General features: G+C 52.6%; 1 protein-coding gene across 1 annotated transcript; it reads right to left on the reverse strand.

Moving 5' to 3' along the window:
• Positions 1-8,530: 8,530 nt before the first annotated feature.
• On the reverse strand, positions 8,531-20,926 carry GDF10 (growth differentiation factor 10; the record flags this gene model as incomplete). Its single annotated transcript, XM_079699175.1, has 3 exons — positions 8,531-8,722; positions 10,656-11,581; positions 20,611-20,926. The coding sequence occupies 3 exons, from the start codon at positions 20,924-20,926 to the stop codon at positions 8,531-8,533; spliced, it is 1,434 nt and encodes a 477-aa protein (XP_079555301.1).
• Positions 20,927-21,486: the final 560 nt, after the last annotated feature.

The following is a 21,486-nucleotide window of genomic DNA, read 5'->3' on the forward strand; positions in this document are numbered from 1 at the left end:
CAGGAAACAAACAAGACCAAAAAGTCCTCCAAATATAGAAACAACAGCACAAAACTCCCAGAAGCCGCCTGGCTAACCACTGGAGCCAGGGTGGGTGGTGGAGTGGAGGCTGTATCAGAGTTAGTAAGAAGCCTGGTACCTGTGGAACTGGGATGTGCATTTGCGGCTCAAGCGCTCAGAGCCTTGGTTTCTCATCTGTCAAGAGAGTTCCTGAGCCTTAGAGATCATGGGTGAAGGTGGCACGTATAATTTAGTGAGGTGGTGGGGACTTTGGAGTCAGACCAGATGTGGGTTCAAATCCCATCTCCCTCACTTATTCCTCACAAGCATGACCTGGAGCAAGTCACCTCACCTCTCTGAGCCTCGGCTTCAGAAGAGACTTGCAAGGATTCAAGGTGATTAAGTGCTAACCATCATGGCGGTCGCCTTAATCCCCAGTCAGTTGGGTGGCTGCATTCTGGCTGCAACATCTCCAACCCAGGGTCTGACTGACCTGGGAGCTGGGGAGGAAGCCCTGTGCCGGGCTGCTCTATGAAAACGCCACTTACACACAGAATCCTGCTGGCCCTGGGACCCCAGAAGAGCCCTGTCACTGGTCTGGGGGGTGCAGTCTTGGCTCACGTCAGCTGGGTGGCTGCTTGGACCACACTTGTCAGTCAGGAGAACCATGCAATCTGGGAGACAAAAGAGGAGGGAAGCTCTGAGGCCAGTACGTGCCCAGGAGATGTTCCCCTCTGAGGAAGCTGACAAGCCATGGCTGAGTTGGGCCCTGAGAGGCCCCAGAGTCTGTGTTGTTTTAAGGACAGTGGGCCCACACTTAGATCTGTCCATTTCCATCACGTGTGGATTTGACCACAGCAAAGAAGGAGCATAAAAATATTCTGGGAGTCTACTCTGAGGAGGATTTGAATGTGAAGTTTTTTCAAGCTGGCAGGGCTCCTGGGGAGAGGGTGCAGGTTCAGGAAGATGGACAAGGGGCCAGGGCAGTCGGAGTCAGAGATCCCGGGTGTGCACCCAGCTTTTCCCCACCCCTAGTGGGGGGTGGAGTGAAAACAGGAATCCTCAGTGGCCAGGCCTGGACAGAACTTGCTGTCCCTATACTTTGGGGACACTGCCAGGGAGGATGGATGGGAAGGGTGCAGCTTCAGAAGTGCTGCTTGCCGAGGGGGCAGGAAGCATGCTGGGCTTTGAGCCAGCTTAGTGCAAGAACTCCCTGAGGCAGGGAAAAGATGAACGGGTGCACAGCCCAGGAAGCAGGACTGCAGCTTCGCAGCAGGGAGAGGGCTGGGAGGAGCTGGGGAGCTGGGCAGGCCTCCCCCACAGGGCTCTAGTCCCTGGAGGCAGCCCAGAAGTCTGTCACATTCAAGAGGTGGAGCCAAGGGATGTAACTGGGGGTGGCCTGAATGTGCTCTTGAAGCTGGAGGAGCTGCTATCTGACGTTTTCTTAAAAACATGACAAATATTTTTTTCTGATTATAACAGTAATATGCAGTGCAGATAATTTGGGAAGTGCAAAGTATTAGAAAGGAGATAAAAATAACTTGCAATCTCACCATCCAGTGATGGCCACTGTTGCCATTTTGAGATTACATGCAGCTCCACAATCCCCTATTGAAAACCCTTGTAGCCAGGAGTGTTTTGAAGTTCAGAAGCTTCAGATTTGGATAATTTGGTATGGAGTGTATACTGTAATATCCCCAGTGGGCTTGGGGGTGATCCCCTATACTCAAACACATTGACATTTCTGCAGTGAAACAAATAAAAACACATATATCCATTCAGGTCAGGTATTATCATGAAAGGAATTGAAAGAAACTTCAGGTTTTCTATTTTGGATTTGGGTATCTCAGATATAGGACTGCAGACCTGTTTACATACGGCGTCATCACATCTGGCCGTGGAGGCTGCATGTGAACACTGCCTGGAGGTCCTGGTCACATAGACTGTGATGAGGATGGCGCCCCCAGAACTGTGCAGTACAACATGCCTCTGTATTTCTGGAATGATCTGTCCCACAAATTCAGAGTATCAATATGTCCACATCTCCTTTATTGTTTTTAAGTAAGTGCATGAGACCTCCTGATCCATATTATTGGAAAGTCTGGTTTTCTCTCTCAGGTGATCCCTTTCCTGAATTGTCCAAGAGCCCTGTAGGTTTATTTAGTCCAAAGGAGATGGAGGTGGAATGGTATCAGTCCAACTTCTTAATGCTGGAAGCGGGAAGTGGGATAGAGGTCCTGGCAGGTCCCACCTGCTGTTGCTTCTCAGTGACACTCAGCTTTGCTGCTGGGGTGGGTGTCACACATCTTATAGCTGCTGGTGTACAGCTGCTGGGATGCCCTGGCTGGTCCAGGTTTCTGCCCGGGTCCCCCATGGTGTCTCCCATTGGGCACCAAGGTAACAGCTTTCTTAGACATCCTCCTGGGCTTACCTTTTCTCTAGAAGGCACTCCCCTGTGGCAGGTGACTGGGTTGAGAGAAGAGGTCAGCTGTGATCACACTCTGATCCCATCCTGCCATCTCCCACAAATTTCTAGGTCCTTATGGGGACCCTGAGTTACCAGCCTAAACTCCCACTTTCCTCAAGGTGATCAAGAGACCTTGCTACCTTTCTGAACATATGGGTCTTGGTCCCTCTGGACAGATCCCCTTAACTCTAGGTCTTAGGGAACAAGGTTTGGGTCTTGTTTTGTCTTTCCCAGATGATGTGGGGTCCTCATACAAAAGGACCCCCTCCCTCTCCTTCCACCAGCTTTCCCTTCCTGGGGAAGGGCTGCCTTATTTGAGCCATAAACGATCTTATTTACCACTCCTCTCACACTCTTCTCTTCCCCCAAGTAGTGTAGCATGTGATGTATCAATTCCACTTCTGTGTATATATCCAAAAGAATTGAACACAGGGTCTCAAAAAGATATTTCTATACCCATGTTCATAACAGCATTACTCACAATAGCCAAAGGGTGGAAGCTACCCTAGTGTCTATTGATCGATGAATGGATAAACAAAATGTAGTACATCCATGCAATGGAATATTACTCAACCTTAAAAAGGGAGGGAATTCTGACACATGCCACTATGTGCATGAACCTTGAGGATATGCTAAATAAAATAAGCCAGTCACAAAAGGACAAATATTGTATGACTCTGCTTATATGAGGTACTTATAGTAGTCAAATGCATAGAGATAGAGAGTAGAATGGTGGTGGCCAGGGGCTGGGGGGAGGGGGGAATTGTGAGTTACTGATTAACTGTGATACAGCTGCCTCTGCGGGGTCAGGAGCCCCTTCCATCACAAGAGACTTGACTATAAGACACCTGTCCTTCCGTTAACCTCTCAAGCTCCACTCTCACCCACACATTGCTCAGAGGAATGAAAACTGGACTGACCTTGAGGCTGTAAGGGGAGAGCATGAGCCAGGCAGAGCAGCAGGTATGTCATTTCCCAGCTCTGGGCCTCGCCTCCCTGAGATCCTGCTTCCTCTTGGCACACGGTAAGTACTCAGCCAATGTGCACTCTGTCTCTGGACTGTGCCCAGGTGGTCAGCACATTTATTAGAACAGTTATTTTTAAAGCGTGGTCCCTGAACCACAGCAGCTGCAGCACCTGGAAACTGGTTAAAAATGCTAAGTCTTGCCCCGAATCAGAAAGTCTGATTCAGCCCAGCAATCTGGTCAAGGCTTCCAGGTGATTCTGATGCACATTCAAGTTTGCACATTGTTTTTTTTTGTTTTGTTTTGGGGTTTTTTTTTGCGGTACGTGGGCCTCTCACTGTTGTGGCCTCTCCCGTTGCGGAGCACAGGCTCTGGACGCGCAGGCTCAGCGGCCATGGCTCACGGGCCCAGCCGCTCCGCAGCATGTGGGATCTCCCCGGACCGGGGCACGAACCCGTGTCCCCTGCATCGGCAGGCGGACTCTCAACCACTGCACCACCAGGGAAGCCTTGCACATTGGTTTTAAAAAAAGAGAAAATTCGTATGAGCCTTCCAAGAGATCAGGTGTGTGTATGCTGCCTGTTACGGTATTTGGCACAGAGTAGATGCTAAATCACTGAATGAATAAACAGTTCATTCATTCCTCTGCTCACCCACCCCTATACGTACAGACAGGACTGCTATGAGAGATTGGAGGAATCTAGGATTTGATTAGGCTTGAGTGAGAAGCAAAAGTAGACCAAAGCTTGAAAGAGCGCCATCATTTTAGGAAGTAGGAGAGACTCGGAGACTCGGAAGTCTCAGAAGCATCAGTTTATCAGTGAAGGAGATTTTATGTTTGCAGCTTTGGTTAAAAAGAAATAGCCTTTGGCTCTAACTTCAATGTTTTGGTGCACAGCTAGGAGCCAGTGCTGCCAGGCTGGTTCTGCCCTCTTACTTTTCCCACTGAAGCCCACTCCAGCCCACCTTGGCTCGGGCTGCCATCAAACACATCTTGCACAAGTTGGTGCCTGCAATGGCTTTATGCCATCAGCTAAGGCCAGCTCTTCCATCCTGGTGGAGTCATCTCAACTCCTCTTCCCTTGGAGCTGTCTCCTCAAACCCTCTCACCCCAGCCCCAGATTTCTGTAGGCTTCTCCATCATGGCCCTGACTCCATCCTGGCCACAGAAGGAGCCTGAGTTACAGGCTACGGCTCTGATGACATTTTTTGAGTGACTTAGACATACAGAGGCACCTATCGGGACGCCTCAGGCAAGACACCCGGTAGTATCCAGATTCAGTGTCCCTGCTTGTTGAGTAAAAGTGTTGCATCTAAAGTTTTCTCCCAGCCTTAACGTTTCCAGCTCGCAGCTGTACTGTTTATATTTGTCACACGAACTAAGGCTCTGCCCATCCAGAGGATGTATAACTTCAGGATTAGGGCTCAGTGGCAGGCCACCACACTGCCCCCTCCAGACTGACCCAGATGCAGTTAGTGAGCTCAGGAACCTGTGCACACCTGGGCTGGGTCCTGGGACCTCTTGCTCCTGTGATCATGCGATGTTGATATTTTGGTTTTAAGAGGAAAAAAATGTTATTCCATACCTACATTTCTTTTTAAGCCTTGCTTTATTGTAAGGCCACTTAGGGCCATTGGGACAACCTTAACTGGCTGGTGGTGGGGGTCACTGGTCAGGAAGCTGGGAGGCAGCACCAGCTACACAGGCCTTGAACCAGGCAGCCTTGTGTGTCAAAGCTGATGTTACCTGTGGTCTTGGTAAGACATTGGTGGCCATATTACTTACTTGTCTTGAGCTTGTTTTTCTGAAGCACCAGTGGGAGAGTAAGCTGCAAGGTTGCTGTGAGACTAAATGAAGTGTCATATCTAAATGCATGATGCTCTGTAAATGTGAGGGGCCCCTGCTGACACTAGTTCCTTTCATCATATGGCAAAGTCATCACCACTGGGTACCACCCAACCTGGCACAAGCATGAAGCTCCTGTCCATGGCTGGACACAGGGGTGATCCTCCCAGCCCGCTCCCTCTACCCTTGTAATGCAGAAATGAGGGCTCAGAGAAGTTGTAGCCTTTCATAGTGACCTAGGAGGTCTCCCAGAAATTGCAAATGCCAGAAAGAATAAGATAGAAGTATTATAAGACACCGCATCTTCACCAAAAAATGGAAAGGGAGCAGTTGGATGAGAAAAAAATTGAAGAGGAGAAGGGAACATGAAGAATCTAATACTGAGAAGAAAGGCATTTGGAACCTTATCAAGCCCTAATGTTTTTACTTATTTTGCTAGCAATTTATATCCTGTCCTATTTCAAAAAGGATTAGACATGGTAAACCAAGCCATGACCAATGTGCAGACCAATTTGAGGCATCCCAGCAATCCAATGAAAGAATCATTTAGTCCCAGTACAAGTCCTGCAGGAAGAAGGCAGTGTGTGCCTTAAGGACCATCCCCTCGCCTCACCTGATCTCTGCCAAGAGGCAGGGCCATGTGCCCAGGGCAGCTGTTCACACACATGTCCCACAACCATTTGGAGCACCTCAGAGGGGATGCTGAGCATATGCTGCTGGGCCCCAGCCAGGTGTGTCCAGTATTTTTGCTGTAAACATCTTCGCCACGAACGGTTTTGTAGCACAGCTAATTGGCCTTAAGGCCATGTTGCTGTAAAAAAATCACTGCTTGACAGTTATACTACACTAGAAAATGATAACACATCAATTTTTGCAAACCCTTGGTTGAGCTAATCTAAGCCAAGTTTCGTTAAAATGCTCACCATTTTCAAGAGACTTCTACTCATCAGGAATCACATAAACATTTGTTTTGGCAGGGATAGGAGGAGTTGATTCTTCTTTTGCCTCCAACTTCTAATATGGCATAATAAATTTGGTAAAGACAGCTTAAGAGAACAAGGTGTCATATCTAAATGAGCTAAAGAATCCATCATTAACGCTCTCGAAGACAGTTGTTAGAAGCTGCCTCTTTTATATCTTTGATGAATCGGTAAACGTTTGGTTTTGATGGGTGGGAGGTACGACTGTGCTCATGGAAGAATTTGTAAAAACTGATGTTATATTTTCTAGTGTAATGGAACTGTCAACCAGTTATTTTATCTTTTATGGCAAAATGGCCTCATGGCCAATTAGTTGTGCAGCAAGAATGTTTGTGAAGAAACTGCTTACAGTAGAGATGTTTATGGGGAAAAATACCTAGACCCCAACCCAGGTACCCTCAGCCCCACTTACCTACCTGTTCTGGGTACTCTCTTCAGGGTCGGCCGCTTTGCCTCCAGTGGCTGCAGTTGCAGCCTTCTTCAGAGGCTGCCTGGGCTTCCTAAGCCACAGTGGCTGGTTGTGTAGAGGGCCAGAGAACTGAGAGTTTCCATCTCTCCACTGGGGGCAGCCTGGGGAGGGGGTCTGAACATCCAGCGTCCTAGCCTTGAAACTGGACTAACCCAGAGGTATAGCTTAAGTGCCAGAGCTCCCCATAGGATCCAGGCAAGGTTGGGATGCTTGGTTTCCTGCCCTCCTGTCCTGCTCTACCCACTCCTTGCCTGTTTCTCCTGGGAGCACTTCCTCATCCATGCCTTGCACAGGAACCCTGGTTTCAGGACCCTGACCTAAGACAGATGCCTTGGGCTCCTTTTCTCCTTCTAAGTCCCACCCTGGAGAACTGCTCAAGGCTTTTCAACCTTCTCCAAGTAAGAGAAGACTGGGGGCCATGCCATCCTCTTAGTTCCCAGCCAAGGGACTGTTATACACCTGCCCCCAGTTGGACCCAGTTTCTCCTTCAGAAATGCTGGTCAATCAGCTTCAGGTACTACAACTGTAAGGCGATGTCAACTCAGGGATAAGGGAGTCACTTGGGGGAGACTATTTGGGGACAGGGATGCTGACTAGGAAGCAGGGAGAAGCAGACGTTCCAGTTCCTCAGGAGCCCCCAAATCTCTGGAGAGACCCCTGACTTCTTCTACTGAATCTCTTGCTTGAACTACCCCAAGTAGAAGCCCTCTGATCAGGCTACCATAGATGTTCCTTTAAATATCTCAGGCATCTCCCCATCACTTGATATCCCCTCTGAGGCTAAGGAGTCGAGGTCACTGTGCCTGCCTGGGCCGTGTCCTTCCTGGACGAGCCCAGGGTGGGGACCTGTGGTGTGATATGAGTGGGCAGGACCCTGGAAGGCATAGGAGTGGCTGGGGTCTGGAGCTTAGGATAAAGATGAGAGAGTGTGGAGATGGCCTACAGGGGCCTTGGCCTACAGATGTCATACTTGCACATGGAGCTCCATCCATATTTTGCAATGGGTGACATTCAGTTTTTTAAGATACCACTGTCCCTTTAATTTATTAGCTTTCCATAAAAACACATACCGTACACAATCTACAGTATAGAAAGTATAATTTACAAAAATATAAAATCTTGGTTATGTTTTAGTATTCCCACGTATCACTGTATGGGTTATTTCAATAAGCACGTTTAAACAATGCACGCTCAACCAGCTTGACTACCTCTGTGGGGAACGGTGCCAACGTCCTCCTTTTTGTTTTAAAATAAAACATATATTAAGAAAAAGAAACCAAAATTGGTTATATGTGCATACTGTATGTATAAAAGCGTTTGCAGTGGATTTGAGAGAAAACATCCATTTATACCATTATTTAGGCCCTGTTTTGCAGCATCACACTGTGGCCCGAAGTGTTTTAAACTGATTATTTAAACAGAGGTTCTTTCCACGTGAAGGGAGTGAGTGCCTTCAGGTTTGTAGTCTTCTTTCCAGGTTATGAGATGATAGTCACAAAACCCAGCCTGTGGACATGTCCGGTTTTCAGGCCTTCAGAGCACAGCAGACAGGCAGTGGGCAACCGTCAGGCCAGGGCTAATACCCAGATCCCTTCAAAGGATTCGGACTAGCATTGAGGGGGCTGAGTCACCAGCAGTGAAAGACCCCAGAATGATGCCCTGGGGTGACAGATGGTTGCCTGCAAGCTGTGCCCTGCCTTTGCAGCTGCACCCTGAGTCAAGTGCTCACTCCAGAAGGTTCCAAGAATGCTGCCCTGCTGTGTGCAGGCAGGGCAGGTTCTTTCCACTCCAGAGCGGCTGGTCTTACCGGCAGGCACAGGTCTCCACAGACATGTTGGGGTACACCTTCAGAACCACATTCCGGTTCTCATCCAGGAAGAGGACCCCAAGAGAGTTCATCTTGTCGGGAACACAGCAAGGCTCTGGGATGCCCGGGACGATGCCCACAGCCCTGACGATGCTCTGGATGGTGGCGTGGTTGGAGGGGCGGACGATCTGCAAGGGGGAAAGGAGCATGGTCACCTCCGAACTCTGTCCACCCTGCAGTCCTCACCCACCCACCATGCTGCCTGCATGTCCTTGACTGAGGCCACAGAAAAGGCACTGACCTAGAAGAAAAGGTGAGATCACAGGGTTGGGTACACATTTCTTTTGAAATCAGTGGCAGACTGAGTCCTAGGGACTTTTGCAAAAGGCCTTCCTGCCCTTCGGGCTCCCAGAGGGAAGGCACATCCCCTACATGTCACTGGCCACTTGGGGGCACCTGCGCGTCACACATCCCCGAGGAGCACCAGGAACTGGGCAGGAGCCCCAGAGGGAAGGCAGTGCAGAAGCTTGGAGGTTCTGCCTGGGGCCATAGCTGCCCAGACTTTATGGTCCAGGGAGCACCGACACGCTTGCCATGTGATCGCATTCTCAGCACAGGAGGGGAAGCCCTGCAGGCACAAGTGCATCAGTGTGATGGGGCTGGAAACTCACAGTTCCCAGGTGGGTCTGACTTTGGGGTGTCAGGCACTGCTTCACCTGCATCACCCCATTTTGTCATTGAATCAACCTTATGGGGTGGGTATGACTTTAATTTTCCTGGTGAAACTGAGGCTTAAAATGACTAAATAACTGGACCAGGAGCCCTCCGTTAGAAAGTAGTCTGGCTTGGAAACTATGCTCGCTGGGCCCACACCAGCTCTCTTCCCCTCCCTCCCCAGGCAGCCTCTCACATCCAGAAGAGTCTGGGTCCCAGCAGCAAACACGGCACCTCCCACAAGATGAAGAGGACCACTTCACAGTTGCTTCAGCTCATTGTCAGCCAGAGTTTTATATGCACAGTGCCTCTGGTGGGGAGGTGGGAGGAGAGGGACACCGGCATTTGGGGAGTTCAGGCTGGTGTCAGGGAAGGTGGAAAGACAGCCAGGCAGACTGATAAGGTAAGTGCAGGGTCAGCCAGCAGGAGCCTGCTGTACTCACCCTGCATCCACCGGGCTGGGCCCTTCCAGCAGACGCCTGTCTCTCTGTCAGGCACCTCCCTTCCTCTCTCCTGCACATGCACGGCTTTGAGGAGAAGCCTCTTAATTCCCAAACAGGTTAATGTGGCCCCACGTCTGGGTCTGGGATTTCCCAGCTGGCTGATTTATTTACGTTCACAGTGGATTTACGCGCTGACTTCCTTTCTTGGAGAGGAAGGCATGACCTGGAATTCAGCAGAGGAGCTAAGTAGGAGGAAAGTGTGTGCTCTGTGCTGAGGTCAACATCAGCAGGCAGCCAGCCCACCATGGTTCAGGATGTGGGGAGATGGATGGACAGAACCATGGCCCAGGCTGGAGGGAAGGTGAGCATCTGAAAACCCCGGGCCAGTGCAATGGGGTAAACAGCCCCGTGCTGTGTGTCCTGCCGACTTGTGTACAATGAGAGCTAGCTGCCCTGTGAGTTCCTGCCCTGAGTCGGGGGTGGGGGATGGACAGTCACACTGGGAAGCCACTGAGGCCAGCTCTGTGCCGGTCACAGACCCCAACGCCCTGAGATCCAGGCCAGGTTTCTAGAAGAGCCTTGGTGAGGAGGGGGCTTAAGAGACCTGACCTATGTGCAGGGGGCCAGGCTCTCCTCAACCTCTGTGGATATTGCTATGTTGGAACACACATCTAAGGACATGGATCTCCTGTTTTGCAAAAGAAGAAAGGTTCTGATTTAAAACTCAAATTCAATGAAGGCACAGCCAGACCCCATCCATCTGTGGGCTGTATCCACCCAACAGGCTGCCATTTTGGCACCTCTGTCTACCTATTCTCTAGCTTGAGTAGGTGGGAGGTGTTATTATCCCGATTTACAGGCAGGAAACAGAGTGAGGAGGCAGAGGGACTTGCCTTCAGGGGCAGAGCTGAGAGTCACAATTAGCCCAGGGGCAGAACACAGCGGGGTGACCCACACACTGTACCTTGGGCATGGGGAACTCGCAGGCTCCTGAGCAGTAGTAAGCATCGAACGACTTGGGGGAGATGATCCACTCGTTCCACCCGATGTCTGCAAAGTCCACCTTCAGATACCTCCGGGAGCAAACCCGCGGCTCGTCCCACTGCTTCCTCCGGGCTTTCTGCATCGTCTTCTCGTCAAAGTCCAGCACCTGCGAGGAGGCCATGAACACATCCTGGCCCTTCTTCCTGCGGTCCTTGCGGCCCGGCCGAGGCTTCAGTGCACGGAAGGGGCTGGGCCACAGCTCGTGCCTGTGGTAGTGCTGGGCGTGGGGGGCATGTGCCGGCCTCTCGTCCAGCCCTGGCAGCTCGTTGTTCTGGAGCGGTCCCGTGGTCTGCGTGGCCCGGCGCACTCGGGGGTCCGCCGAGCTGTTGGGGGCTGCTCCAGGCTCTGGGTCCCCAGCCTGGAAGGGGTCATATCTCTGCAGTGTCACTGCCACGCTGTTGGGCTCTGAGATGGCCAGGTCGTTGGCGTAGATGAGGAGGTAGGGTGCATGGGGGCCGGGCCTGGGTACCCCCAGGTCCTCCTCCCCAGAATCCAGCTGGGCGGACAGGAGCAGCTCGCCATCCCGGCGGGCCGCCTTGACGATGGGGGAGATGTCCTTGGCCCGCCACAGGCCCCGGGGCGGCGGCAGCAGGGCCATGGTCCCGCGGAGCAGCCCCTGCGTGGCCGTGTTCTGCGAGAGGCTTCGGAAGAGCAGGTGCTGGCGTGCAGGCGGGTCCGGGGGCAGCAGGCGGCAGGATGCACTCTTGGCCCGCTGCTTGCATGGTGCCTCGCGTGCCCGGGGCCACCGCGGCTCCGAGTAGAAGTGGAATGTGGCCATGAGGATCATTTCTGAGTCCTGCATGGACGTCAGGTTGAAGAAGTACACGGTCTTCTGGTTGACCACTTCTGCGAGGGAAGGACAGACCACAGCCTGTTAGGTTGTCTCCTGGACAGGCCCCCGTGCTCATAGGGTGTCCCGTCCAGGAAGTGGAGGAGGAATGCCCATTGAGGGAGCACTTTCAGGCCCGCCAGGCTTTCCTCATCTCCTGTAAGCCTCACATTGAACTGATGAGGGCACCCTTTGCTATTTTCAGGGACCAGATGAGGATGAGGGATTGAGGTCAGAGAGGTTGGGGACTGTCATATCCCATTGCAAAGAAAGGAAGAAAAGAAAGGTGGTAGACAGGGTAGATGCTCAGGGCTGCTGGACCCTGAAGCTCCAGTTCCTGCCTCTGCACTCCAATGCCTCTCAATGAACAAATGATCTCCCCCACCTGCATTCATGAGATAAGATGGAATCAGGTATTTGGGATAGCTTGTGTTGGGTCTGAGCCCTGCTGACTGTAGCCCCCCTGTATCTGCGCAGCTTTCTATTTTGTAGACATTAAATGCAGTCCTTCTTCCAAATGAGGTAAATTAGAGTGCCTCACGCTTTCCCAGCATTCTGAGTAGCTTCTGAGGGAAACTGGGCTTAAGAACACAGCCATTTAGGTGTCTGCTATTTATTCCGCCCAAGCCCTTTTAAACTTGTTTTACAAAGAAAAAGCACTATCAGGGTTGTACCAGGTCACTCAATAAAATCTCCAACATCCAGGTTGCCTTCCAGAGACTGGAACCATAAGGACCGGGATCCCTCAGACATCACATCTGCAGCTCGAGAATACTCTTGGCCCCTGCATCCCTGGGGCTGTCAACCACTCTTTCCTTTCTCTCTTGGTTCTACCAGGTGTACACCAGGACCCCAGGGCAGAAAGCTGCCCCAAGCCCTGGCAGCATGAGGTCTGTGAATAGCAAGCCCTCTCTAGGGTTTGGATGGGAGGGAGGCATCATCTCCCTGTGATGCTGCAGAAGAGCCGGAGACCAGAGCTGTCAGGGGGGCTGTCTCCCTCCCACTGCCCTATTTCCTGTTGCCAGGGGTCTGTCTGCTGGGTGAAGCTGGGAGAGGTACAGGGCTTCCAAGAGAGGGAATGTGTGTGTGTGTGCGTGTGTGTGTAGAAAATGGGTCACAGTTTCTCTGACACCTGCATCCACAGATTCAGCAGGCATTTTTTAAATCAAAGTCTTCAGTTTAAGGTTATTTGTTTCTATTGGGAAGAAGGCATAGTTCAATTGTGAACTTTCATGTACTTTTAAGGGAGGAAAGAGGAAGGAAGGAAAAGTCAGAGGGCCCAATAAATGCCAGTCAAATGCCAGTCAAAGCTTGGGTGACATTCTAAAGACACTACCTTACCTAATTCTCAGAAAAAAACCCTCAGCATGTCCACAGCAGCCCCTCAATATGTCCACACATAAGGAGAAGCACGAGTCTTGATGCACATTTAAACCTAGCTTCCCCAAACACTGCGGCCTTGAGTGTCATGGTCCTCGAGTCCTGCATTTCCCAAAGCTCAAAGATCACTGCTTTCCTCCTCTGGAGATACTGATTCAGAGGGTCTGGGACAATGGGGCCCAGGACTTCTTATTCTAACCAGCATTCTAAGGGATTCTAAGTTTGGGAAGCAACGATGGGTGGTGGCTGTGTATCTGCAGCATCCGGGGTTGACTTGTGGATGGGGTGCAAGTTCACCAGCAAGGCAGCCCCTACCCCCCAAGCTGAGGAAGGCTCTAGGAACCAGGCTCCCAGGCCTCAACGGGACCATGCCTTGCTCATCTGCCTCACAGAGACAATAGAATCTCTATCTCACCTGAATGCTTGGAGGATTAAATAAATAACATATGTAATGTGCCAGGCACAAAGGGGGAATCCCCCAAATATGCTTCTATGCCACTTTTATCTAAATGGCCAAGGCTGGCAGAGCAAGCTCCTCCTACACCAATTCGGGCCCCTCTTACTCAATGGTCCAGCTAACACAGCAGAAAAAGTGTTTTTCTTTTATCCAATTCAAGTCAACTCCATTGTTCCGCTAACAGGTTCTTTGCGGGAGAACACTTAAGAGGCTCTAAAATAGACATTTCTGACTTCTTCCAAAGGGCTGGCCCTTCACAGCAGGATGCAAGCATCTTTGGCCTAGAAACCTGCGGCTCTTGGTGAGAAGGAAAACAGCAGACTGGGGGAACCGAGATGGGGCTTCCCAGAGAAAAGCACCTTGGCCCCCCTTCCAGTGACAAGGTAAAGAATGAGAGAGGATATAAAGAAGGATAACTGTGACCACCAAGGCAGGGACAGCAACCTTGGCTTGAGGTGGGTGCGGCCCAGTGAAGGTGCTGGGAGGACTGCCCCAGGGTGGCAAAACGTGTTGTAGAGGAGGATGGGGTGCCCTCCCCTGGAGGTTATTTCTGCACAGGGTGCAGGAGAGGGACAGCAAATGCTGCCCTTGCCTTAGGATGGAGAACCACAGAGAGCACGCGCAGGAACTCAGAGAGGGAAGAACCTTAGAGGTCGGGCAGCCTGATGAATTACACTCAGGGCAGGAGTCCTTCCTCCATGTGGCTTGAATGCCTTTGGCCATAGGCAGCTCGCTCCTCACAAGGCAGTCTGATGCGTGATGACCACGCCCCCACCCCCCGCTGGGAACCGTGGAGGTGGAGATGGGTCACTCCCATCTCCAGGGCATGAAGGGCCACAGGCTGGCCCAGCTCTCTGACTGTGCCTGCATTGCAGGGGGCTCCAGGCTGTGGCTGAGAGAAGGCCACCTACCTGAAGCCTCCCAGCGTGGATGAGCCCAGGTCACAAAGGAGTATCTCCAAAGAGAAGTCCCTATTTCCTATGAACTGTGCTGGTGCCTGTGGCTCCCATCTCATGGTCAGCTACAAGAGATCCTTCCTTCCTCCCTCTTATCATTCCCCTCTTCTTTCCTTCACCCCTCCCTGCCTCCCTCCCTTTTCCAGATAAATATTTGGGAAACTCCTACGCTGGGCTAAGCGCTGGGCTGATCAGGGTCCTAGCAAAGGTGATTACAGGCACTCAGAAAAGCTCAGCCCAGGGATGAGACAGACAGCGATGGTGGGGACGCCCACCTGCAGTGCCCGTCGCAGCTTCACAGAGCTGTGTCCAGGAGAGGCCCCCGGCGGGCTGGGTGCTTTCGACCTCAGGTCACCATCCTGCTCAGAGCTCTCCATTGCCCCCCAAATAAAACTCAACCCTTTACCAAGGCCCTACTTGATCTGGCCTGCTTACCTCCCCAACTCCATCTGCTCCCCGCACCCCCATCTCTGCCCCAGTCACCCTGGCCTTCCTGTCCTTACAAACATGAAGCTCCCATCTCAGGGCTTTGTCCCAGCTCTTCCTTCTGCTGTCATCACTTCTCCTCTAGGAATCACTCCTCTCTCCTTTGGGCCTTTGCTCAAGCGGCATCCCCAACAAAGGGTACCACGGACTCCCTTGGCTGAAGGAACAGCCCCATCACTCTGTCTGTCCCTGGCTTCATTTGTCTTCACGTCACTTTGGGACATCTTGATATAATATATGTCGTTGCAATTGTTTCTCTTTCCCTCTAGAACACACACTCCAAGAGGGCGGGGCTTTGCCAGCTGTGTGCACTGCTGTATCCCTAGATCCTAGCACGAGGCCTGAGTGATCGTCAGTGCTCAGAAATGTGTGCTGAATGGCAGGGGAGGGGAGGGGTCTTTGCTAGATCTGTCTGCTTCACTTAACAAAGTGGGTTCCTGGCCTGCTGCCCTGGGGCTCAGTGAACATCCTAAAAGAAGTCCAGAAAGTCTCCTTTGGAAAGATGTAGCTGATTATGCAAACCCAGCTGGAGGCACTGCACAGCAGGAGGTTTGTCCAGTTACTTCCCCTTGAGCCTTAGTTTTCTCATCTTTAAAATGGGAATAATATTGTTTACTGATTAGGAAGCTCCAAGTTCCAAGCATATATGCATGCTTGATTCCTCGTGTTCACAATGAGGGCAGCAGACATGGCAAATGGACAAAAAGATGGACCTTCAGAGAGGGTACATGACTACATAACTTGTTTAAAGTGCTTAAAGTCCCCCAGCTGGCAAGGGGCGGAGCCAGGGCGTGCTTCCAGGACTGTCTGACCCCAAGCCCATGCCCTTCCCCACCCTCCCCAACCAGGTGCTCTGGATAGAATCGGGGTCTGCCTAACAGCTTATGTAACAAAGATCATGTGCTGTGAACTCTAAATATTTTGCAAATAAAAGTCATTATTTGGATGATTTTGTGTTCTGACTCTCCAGGAAAGAAAGGACTGATCTTATTTAGACAAGTTGATCTCTCTGTGGTCTTTGGAAATCTGAGAACCCTAGTCAGGTCCACTCTACTGGGCACTCAACCTCCTTCCCAACTCTTTAGGGATGGGACTAGAGAGGAAAGAGGTAGGGAAGCAGCCCTAGTCCAAGGGTCCCCCCAGGCTCCCTGCTGGCCAACTCTCAGGCCAAGAGGACCCTCCGAATGCTCTGCTCTGTAGAAACAGCATCCAAGTCACCTGGAGGTCTGTCCCTTCACTCATTGCCCCTGAAACAGCCATCAGGGTGACCAGAGTGAGAATGCCGGGCTGAAGATGCAAACACCAACATAATAAGCTGAAGGAAGGAAGTGGTGGGCCACCAGTGGTGGTGCAGAGAAGGAAAGAGAACTAATGTGTACTGAGTGTCTGTTTTTAGGCAGGCTTCAGAGTCAGGGTTTAAACCCTGCTTCATCACTGACTAGCTGTGGGGCCTTAGGAAGTCACACAACTTCTCTGCGCCTCAGTTTCCTCATCTGTTAATCAAGCAGAATATGTGTACATGCCTCCTGAAGTTGTGAGATCATCTCTGCAGTGCTCTCAGCAAGGTGTCTGGCACCCAGCACATGCTCAGAACACAGTGGTCATGTGGTGTCACAAGCTACTGCTACACTCAGGACCCCCCACCCCTGCTCCCTGTCCTCGTGCCCAGCGGGAGGCATTGCCACCTGTCCACCCTCTCCAGCAGGAGCCTGAGAATTTTCACAGCCTCTTCCCCCTCCTGCACGCAACTTATCCTAGTTCCTATTTCTCCACATCCTGTTTCTCCACAACCACCCTGAACTCTGCATCTTTCCACCACTGTCTTAGCCCACAGTCTGACCTCGACCACCACTGTGACCCCAGGGGACACTGTCACCCTCACAACACACTCGTGCTTGACAGGGAATCATCTATTGCAGAAGAAGAGTTAACATCCTTCACAACCTCTACATATCAGTAGGAAAAAGACCAGAACCCCAAGTGGACGAAGTGGTTTCCACGGGAAAAAATTCGAATGGTCAAAAAGCATGAAAAACAATTCAGGATGACCAGTAATGAAAAAGAAAACAGTAACTTCAAATGAGAATGAAGATATAACAAGTTTTACCTGCTGCAACTGTGATCCCATTAGGGTAAAAACTATATATAATATTCCACAAAATATTAACTCTGGTTATATCTGGATTGCGATTGGGGATGATTTCTTTTCTTTACTGTGATTTTCTATGATTTCTGGGTAAGTATCCATTTCCCTTATAATCTCTTGTCTCTCCTTCTCCCCTCTCCTCTTTTCTTCTCTCCCTCCCTCCTCCTCCCTCACCCCTCTCTCACCATACACACTCTCTATACTGCCCCACTGCTTACAGGCCTTGGTGGCCCACTGGTTCACTTCCATTTTCTGCCTCTTTCTTCCTGTTGTTTCCTCACTGAAACCAAACGCCTCACAGTTCCAGGCACATAGGGCTCTGCTTCACTTCTACACCTGGCTAACACCCCCTGCCCTTCAGAGTCTGTCTGGGGCCTCCCCTGCTCTGGGAAGGCTTCACTGGACCCTCCCCACCAGCCCTTCCCCTGCCAGGTCAGTGCTGTCCTTTGGGGCTCCTGAAGCCCACCCCTAGCCCTTTCTCACTCCATTGTCCTACCTGTGCCACTGCTCACATTCTTCTGTTTACTTCTCCCTTCTCCACCAGCCCGTGAGCTTTTCGGGGCAAGGCCAATAGTCTCTGCTTTTCTGTGTCCTCTGAGCTTACAGCACCTGCCACTGAATGAGGTGCTCAGGAAAGACTTGGGGAACTGACTGACTTTTGGCACTCTCGACAGATGAGTATGTATTCTTACTCTCATTTTAGAGATGAAGACTCCAACCTCAGAGAGGTTAAGTAACTTGGCCAATATCACATACGTAGGTGGAAGAGCCTAGATTTAAATGCAGGTCATTTGAGGCTGCATGTGTCTAACCTTAACCCTTATGGTCAGGCTCAGAAGCTCTCTCCACTGATGCACTTCAAGGAGCAATGGAAGGGAGGGAAGGAGCCAGGTGGCTGGAGTAATCATAGTAGAGCTAAAACATTATTGAACTTACATGTGCCAGGCACTGTGTTAAGCACTGAACATATCTCAGTTCATTTAAAAAACCCTATAAGGAAGAGAGCATTATTAGTCCCATTTTAGAAGTGAAAAAAACTGAGTCACAGACAAGTTCAGTCCCTGGCCCCAGTCACAGACTCAGGATCTGGCCCTTACCAGTCCAGCTCACAGCCTGCTTGGAACCTGAGCTGTGCTGCCTAGAGGCAGGCAAGGGACACAGTTCCACTGTAACACGGGTTGCAGAGACCACCCCACTGAGGCAGCAGAGGTCACCGTCATGGAGCAGGCTGGTACCGGTACGATCCAGGACCAGAGCTGAAGTCCCCCACATGTGTGCCTCATCCATAAAATGAGGGGTCCCCACCCAGGCTCACACCTCCTCACAGCTTGGTCGCTGGGTCACAAAGCAGGCACTTCTGAGGGCTGGTGAGGGACTGGGTATGAACCCAATTTAAGTCAGTCAAGGGAGGAGAAGGGAAACCAAGCTGCTTGGGCCTACTCTCTGCCAGGCACAGACCCCACCTCATCCCATTGAATCTTCACCCCACCCCCACTATGTACACAAAAAATTGATACTCAGAGAGGTAAAGTGATGTGTACCACAGCACACATACTAGTAGCAGGTGGAGCTGGGACTTGTACCCATGGCTGTTTCAAATGGTTCCAAACAAGAGTATTGGATTTGTCAAATAGTCCTAGACTGATCCAGAATAATTCTGATCAGACCCTGATCTCCCAGGATCTGTTCCATCCTCTGTCTCCTAAGTCCTGGGCTCAGTTCTGATGGAGGTTGGGGGAGGGGGCTAGTAGTGAGAACAGCATGAGCCTGACAGATGGTCGGTGCCAACCACTGCCACTGTGAACAGCTTGCTCTGGCCTGGCCTCAGTCTCCTTATCTGCAAAATGGGAGGGCTGGATCTGAAGTACTGTCACCAGATCCTTTTCAGGGCTAAGTGTTGCTTGTGAAGACTGAAAAACCCCCAGCCTGTGAAGACTGAAAAACAGACTGTGCACCTCCATGCCTGGGCCTGCAGCAACAGGGTGGGCTCAGTGGGAGTGCTCAACCCTTATTGCAGCAGTGAACTTGCTGGCCTTGCTTTCCTCAACTGCAAGGCTTTGGGGACTGAGTTAATGGATGCAAGGTCAAGTCTACACCTATATGAACACAAGTGTTTTGTACTCCAGGGAAACACGATGCACCAACACTTAACCTGGCCAGTGCTGGGCTTAGGGCTTACACGTATCAACTCATGTCATCTTTCCTGAAATGCTACAGGGAAGATATTACCATGACCTGCCCATTTTGTGGATGAGTACACTCAAGTCCACAGAGCTTCAGTGATTTGCCCAAGATCATAGTCATGCTAGATGATTCTTGAGTGACTTAATAATGATGCTCCAGAAATGGGCCCCAAGAGGTGAATAAAAGGTACCAGGGAGGATAGAGTTAGATCTGGTTGGCCTGGAACCCAGGAACAATGACCTAGTAAGTCTGCCCAGTAGAGGATGGGGGGAAGGGGCTTCTCTGTGGCAGGAGCTCCCAGTACATGTTTATGCAAGACCAAGCTTCCAGTGTCTGGCTCTGAGGCCACGGAGTGGTACCCTAAGTAACACAGCCAGTGATCCACAGGAAGGTGGCAGATCTGACTCCAGGCTGTCTGACCCCAGTGTTGGGCTTGTTCCCCTCTACCTCAAGAGGCGGCCCTACAGACCAATGGTCTTTCTCCTGATGAATGGCCTCCTCCTTCACAAGGGCTGCAGGGGACCCCTACTCACATGTTCTGCAATGGCATTCTGAGACCATGAGTAATCTCCATGACAACCAGGGTCTTCCCATCACCCCTTCGCCTCATCTCTGCTCACCCAGGGCCTGCAGAGGTCACCCAGCCCAGGCAGGCAGACAGCTGAGGCAGGATTCTGAAATGCTCTCGGAAGCAGGGCAGGGAGGGCTCGGTGAAGCTCCATCCAAGGTGTGGGTAAAGGGGAAAGGATCTGCCCAGGAGGGGCAAGGGCAGGAGGGGGGCTGGGAACTCCCACTGCCCAAGCTTCTAGACCTTTCCTCAAACCCCCATAGTCTGAACACTTCATGCTAGTGCCTAGCAGGCCTCAGTCCCATGTACCCAAGGCTGGGCACCCAAGGCCATTCTCAGTCCACTCTGCTTCCCCATCTGCCACACCCACTAAGTGCCCCAGCTAGAGGGGCCACCCCCTGCCTGGCACTTCCATCAGGGCTGCACTACACCCACCTGATGGGCTCTCTTCAGTGCCTCCTTCATCTGTCAAGAGTCAGCACAGCTGAACGCTGTGACATGGATCCCTACCCCCCGAGCCCTGCCACACACACACGGTGAGCTCCCCCAGCCCAGTCCCATCTCCACGCTGTGCTTAAAGCCTTGTGGATGGGGTCGTCTGTGTCCGGCAAGTGTGACACCCTCCGAGGTTTGGTGGCACCCCAGGGGCAGGAACTCTGTCACTCTGTGCCACTTCGGCGTCCCCACGGGAAGCTCAGGGCCTGGCACAGAGTGCTGGGGGCGGGCGGCGGTGGAGGGGATAGTTAATGGAAGAATGAATGAACCAGTCAATGAAGAGGCAAAGCGGAGGTGCAGGGGTGGGAGGATGGACACGTGAGGAGGACCGGTGAGGATGAAGAGAAGGGGGCCACAGGGCCCCCTCTACTTACCCAGCCGGGCCCGGAAGCTGCGGACCGTGTTGCCCCCTCCTGGCCGCGCGCCTCTTCGGCTGTATTTCTCATAAAGCCGGAGCATGTGGACAGCGACCATGTCCTGGGTGCCGGGGCCCAGAGCAGCGGCCGCGTCCCCTGGAGACCGCTGGGGGTTCTTGTACCCCGCCAGGCCGTCGGCCTCCGCGGGCGGGGCGGACCGGGCGGAGGCCGTGTGGCTGCCGCCCGCGTCCTGGAGCAGCAGCAGAAGTAGCGGCAGCAGCGGCAGCAGTTGGGACCCCGGTCCCGGGCTGGTCCGAGCCGGGCCACGGGCCATGATGGGTGGCGGAGGCGAAGGGGTCGGAGCCGGGGAAGAGAAGGAAGAGGGAGCTCGAGGGCGCACAGGAGGCTGAGAACAAACCCTGCGGCGGGAGGGCGCGCGGGCAGCGCGGGCAGCACCGGCAGGCGGGGGCGCGGGATGTCGAGATCCGCGCGGGGCAGAGCTGGGCGCGCAGCCGGGCGCACGGTACGGCCAGCGGTCACGGCCGTCCGGAGCCACGCAGAGCCGAGCCGAGCCCAAGCCGGCGCGCTGCCTCGGCTGACTAGCGGCGAAACTTTGCAGCCCCAGGCGCGCCCGGCTTGGCGGGTTCGAGGGGCGGGGCGGGGCGGGGCGGCCGGCTGCGCCCTCGCGGGGGACCCGGCTGCGCGCCCCGAACCCCTCCGGCCCGCCGCCTACACTGCCGTCCGTGGCCCGGCCGCGTTGTGCGTGCGCCCGAGTGTGGCAGTGTGCGCGCGCAGGGGTGTGCTCCCGATTGTGCGCCCAAAGTGTGGGTGGCGTGGGCGTGGGCCGGCGCGCTCCCCGCTCCCCTGCGGAAAGCCGGAGACCGGGGCCCCGGC

The sequence above is a fragment of the Hyperoodon ampullatus genome, assembly GCF_949752795.1.
Source record: "Hyperoodon ampullatus genome assembly, chromosome: 1".
NCBI classification, from domain to species: Eukaryota; Metazoa; Chordata; class Mammalia; order Artiodactyla; family Ziphiidae; genus Hyperoodon; species Hyperoodon ampullatus.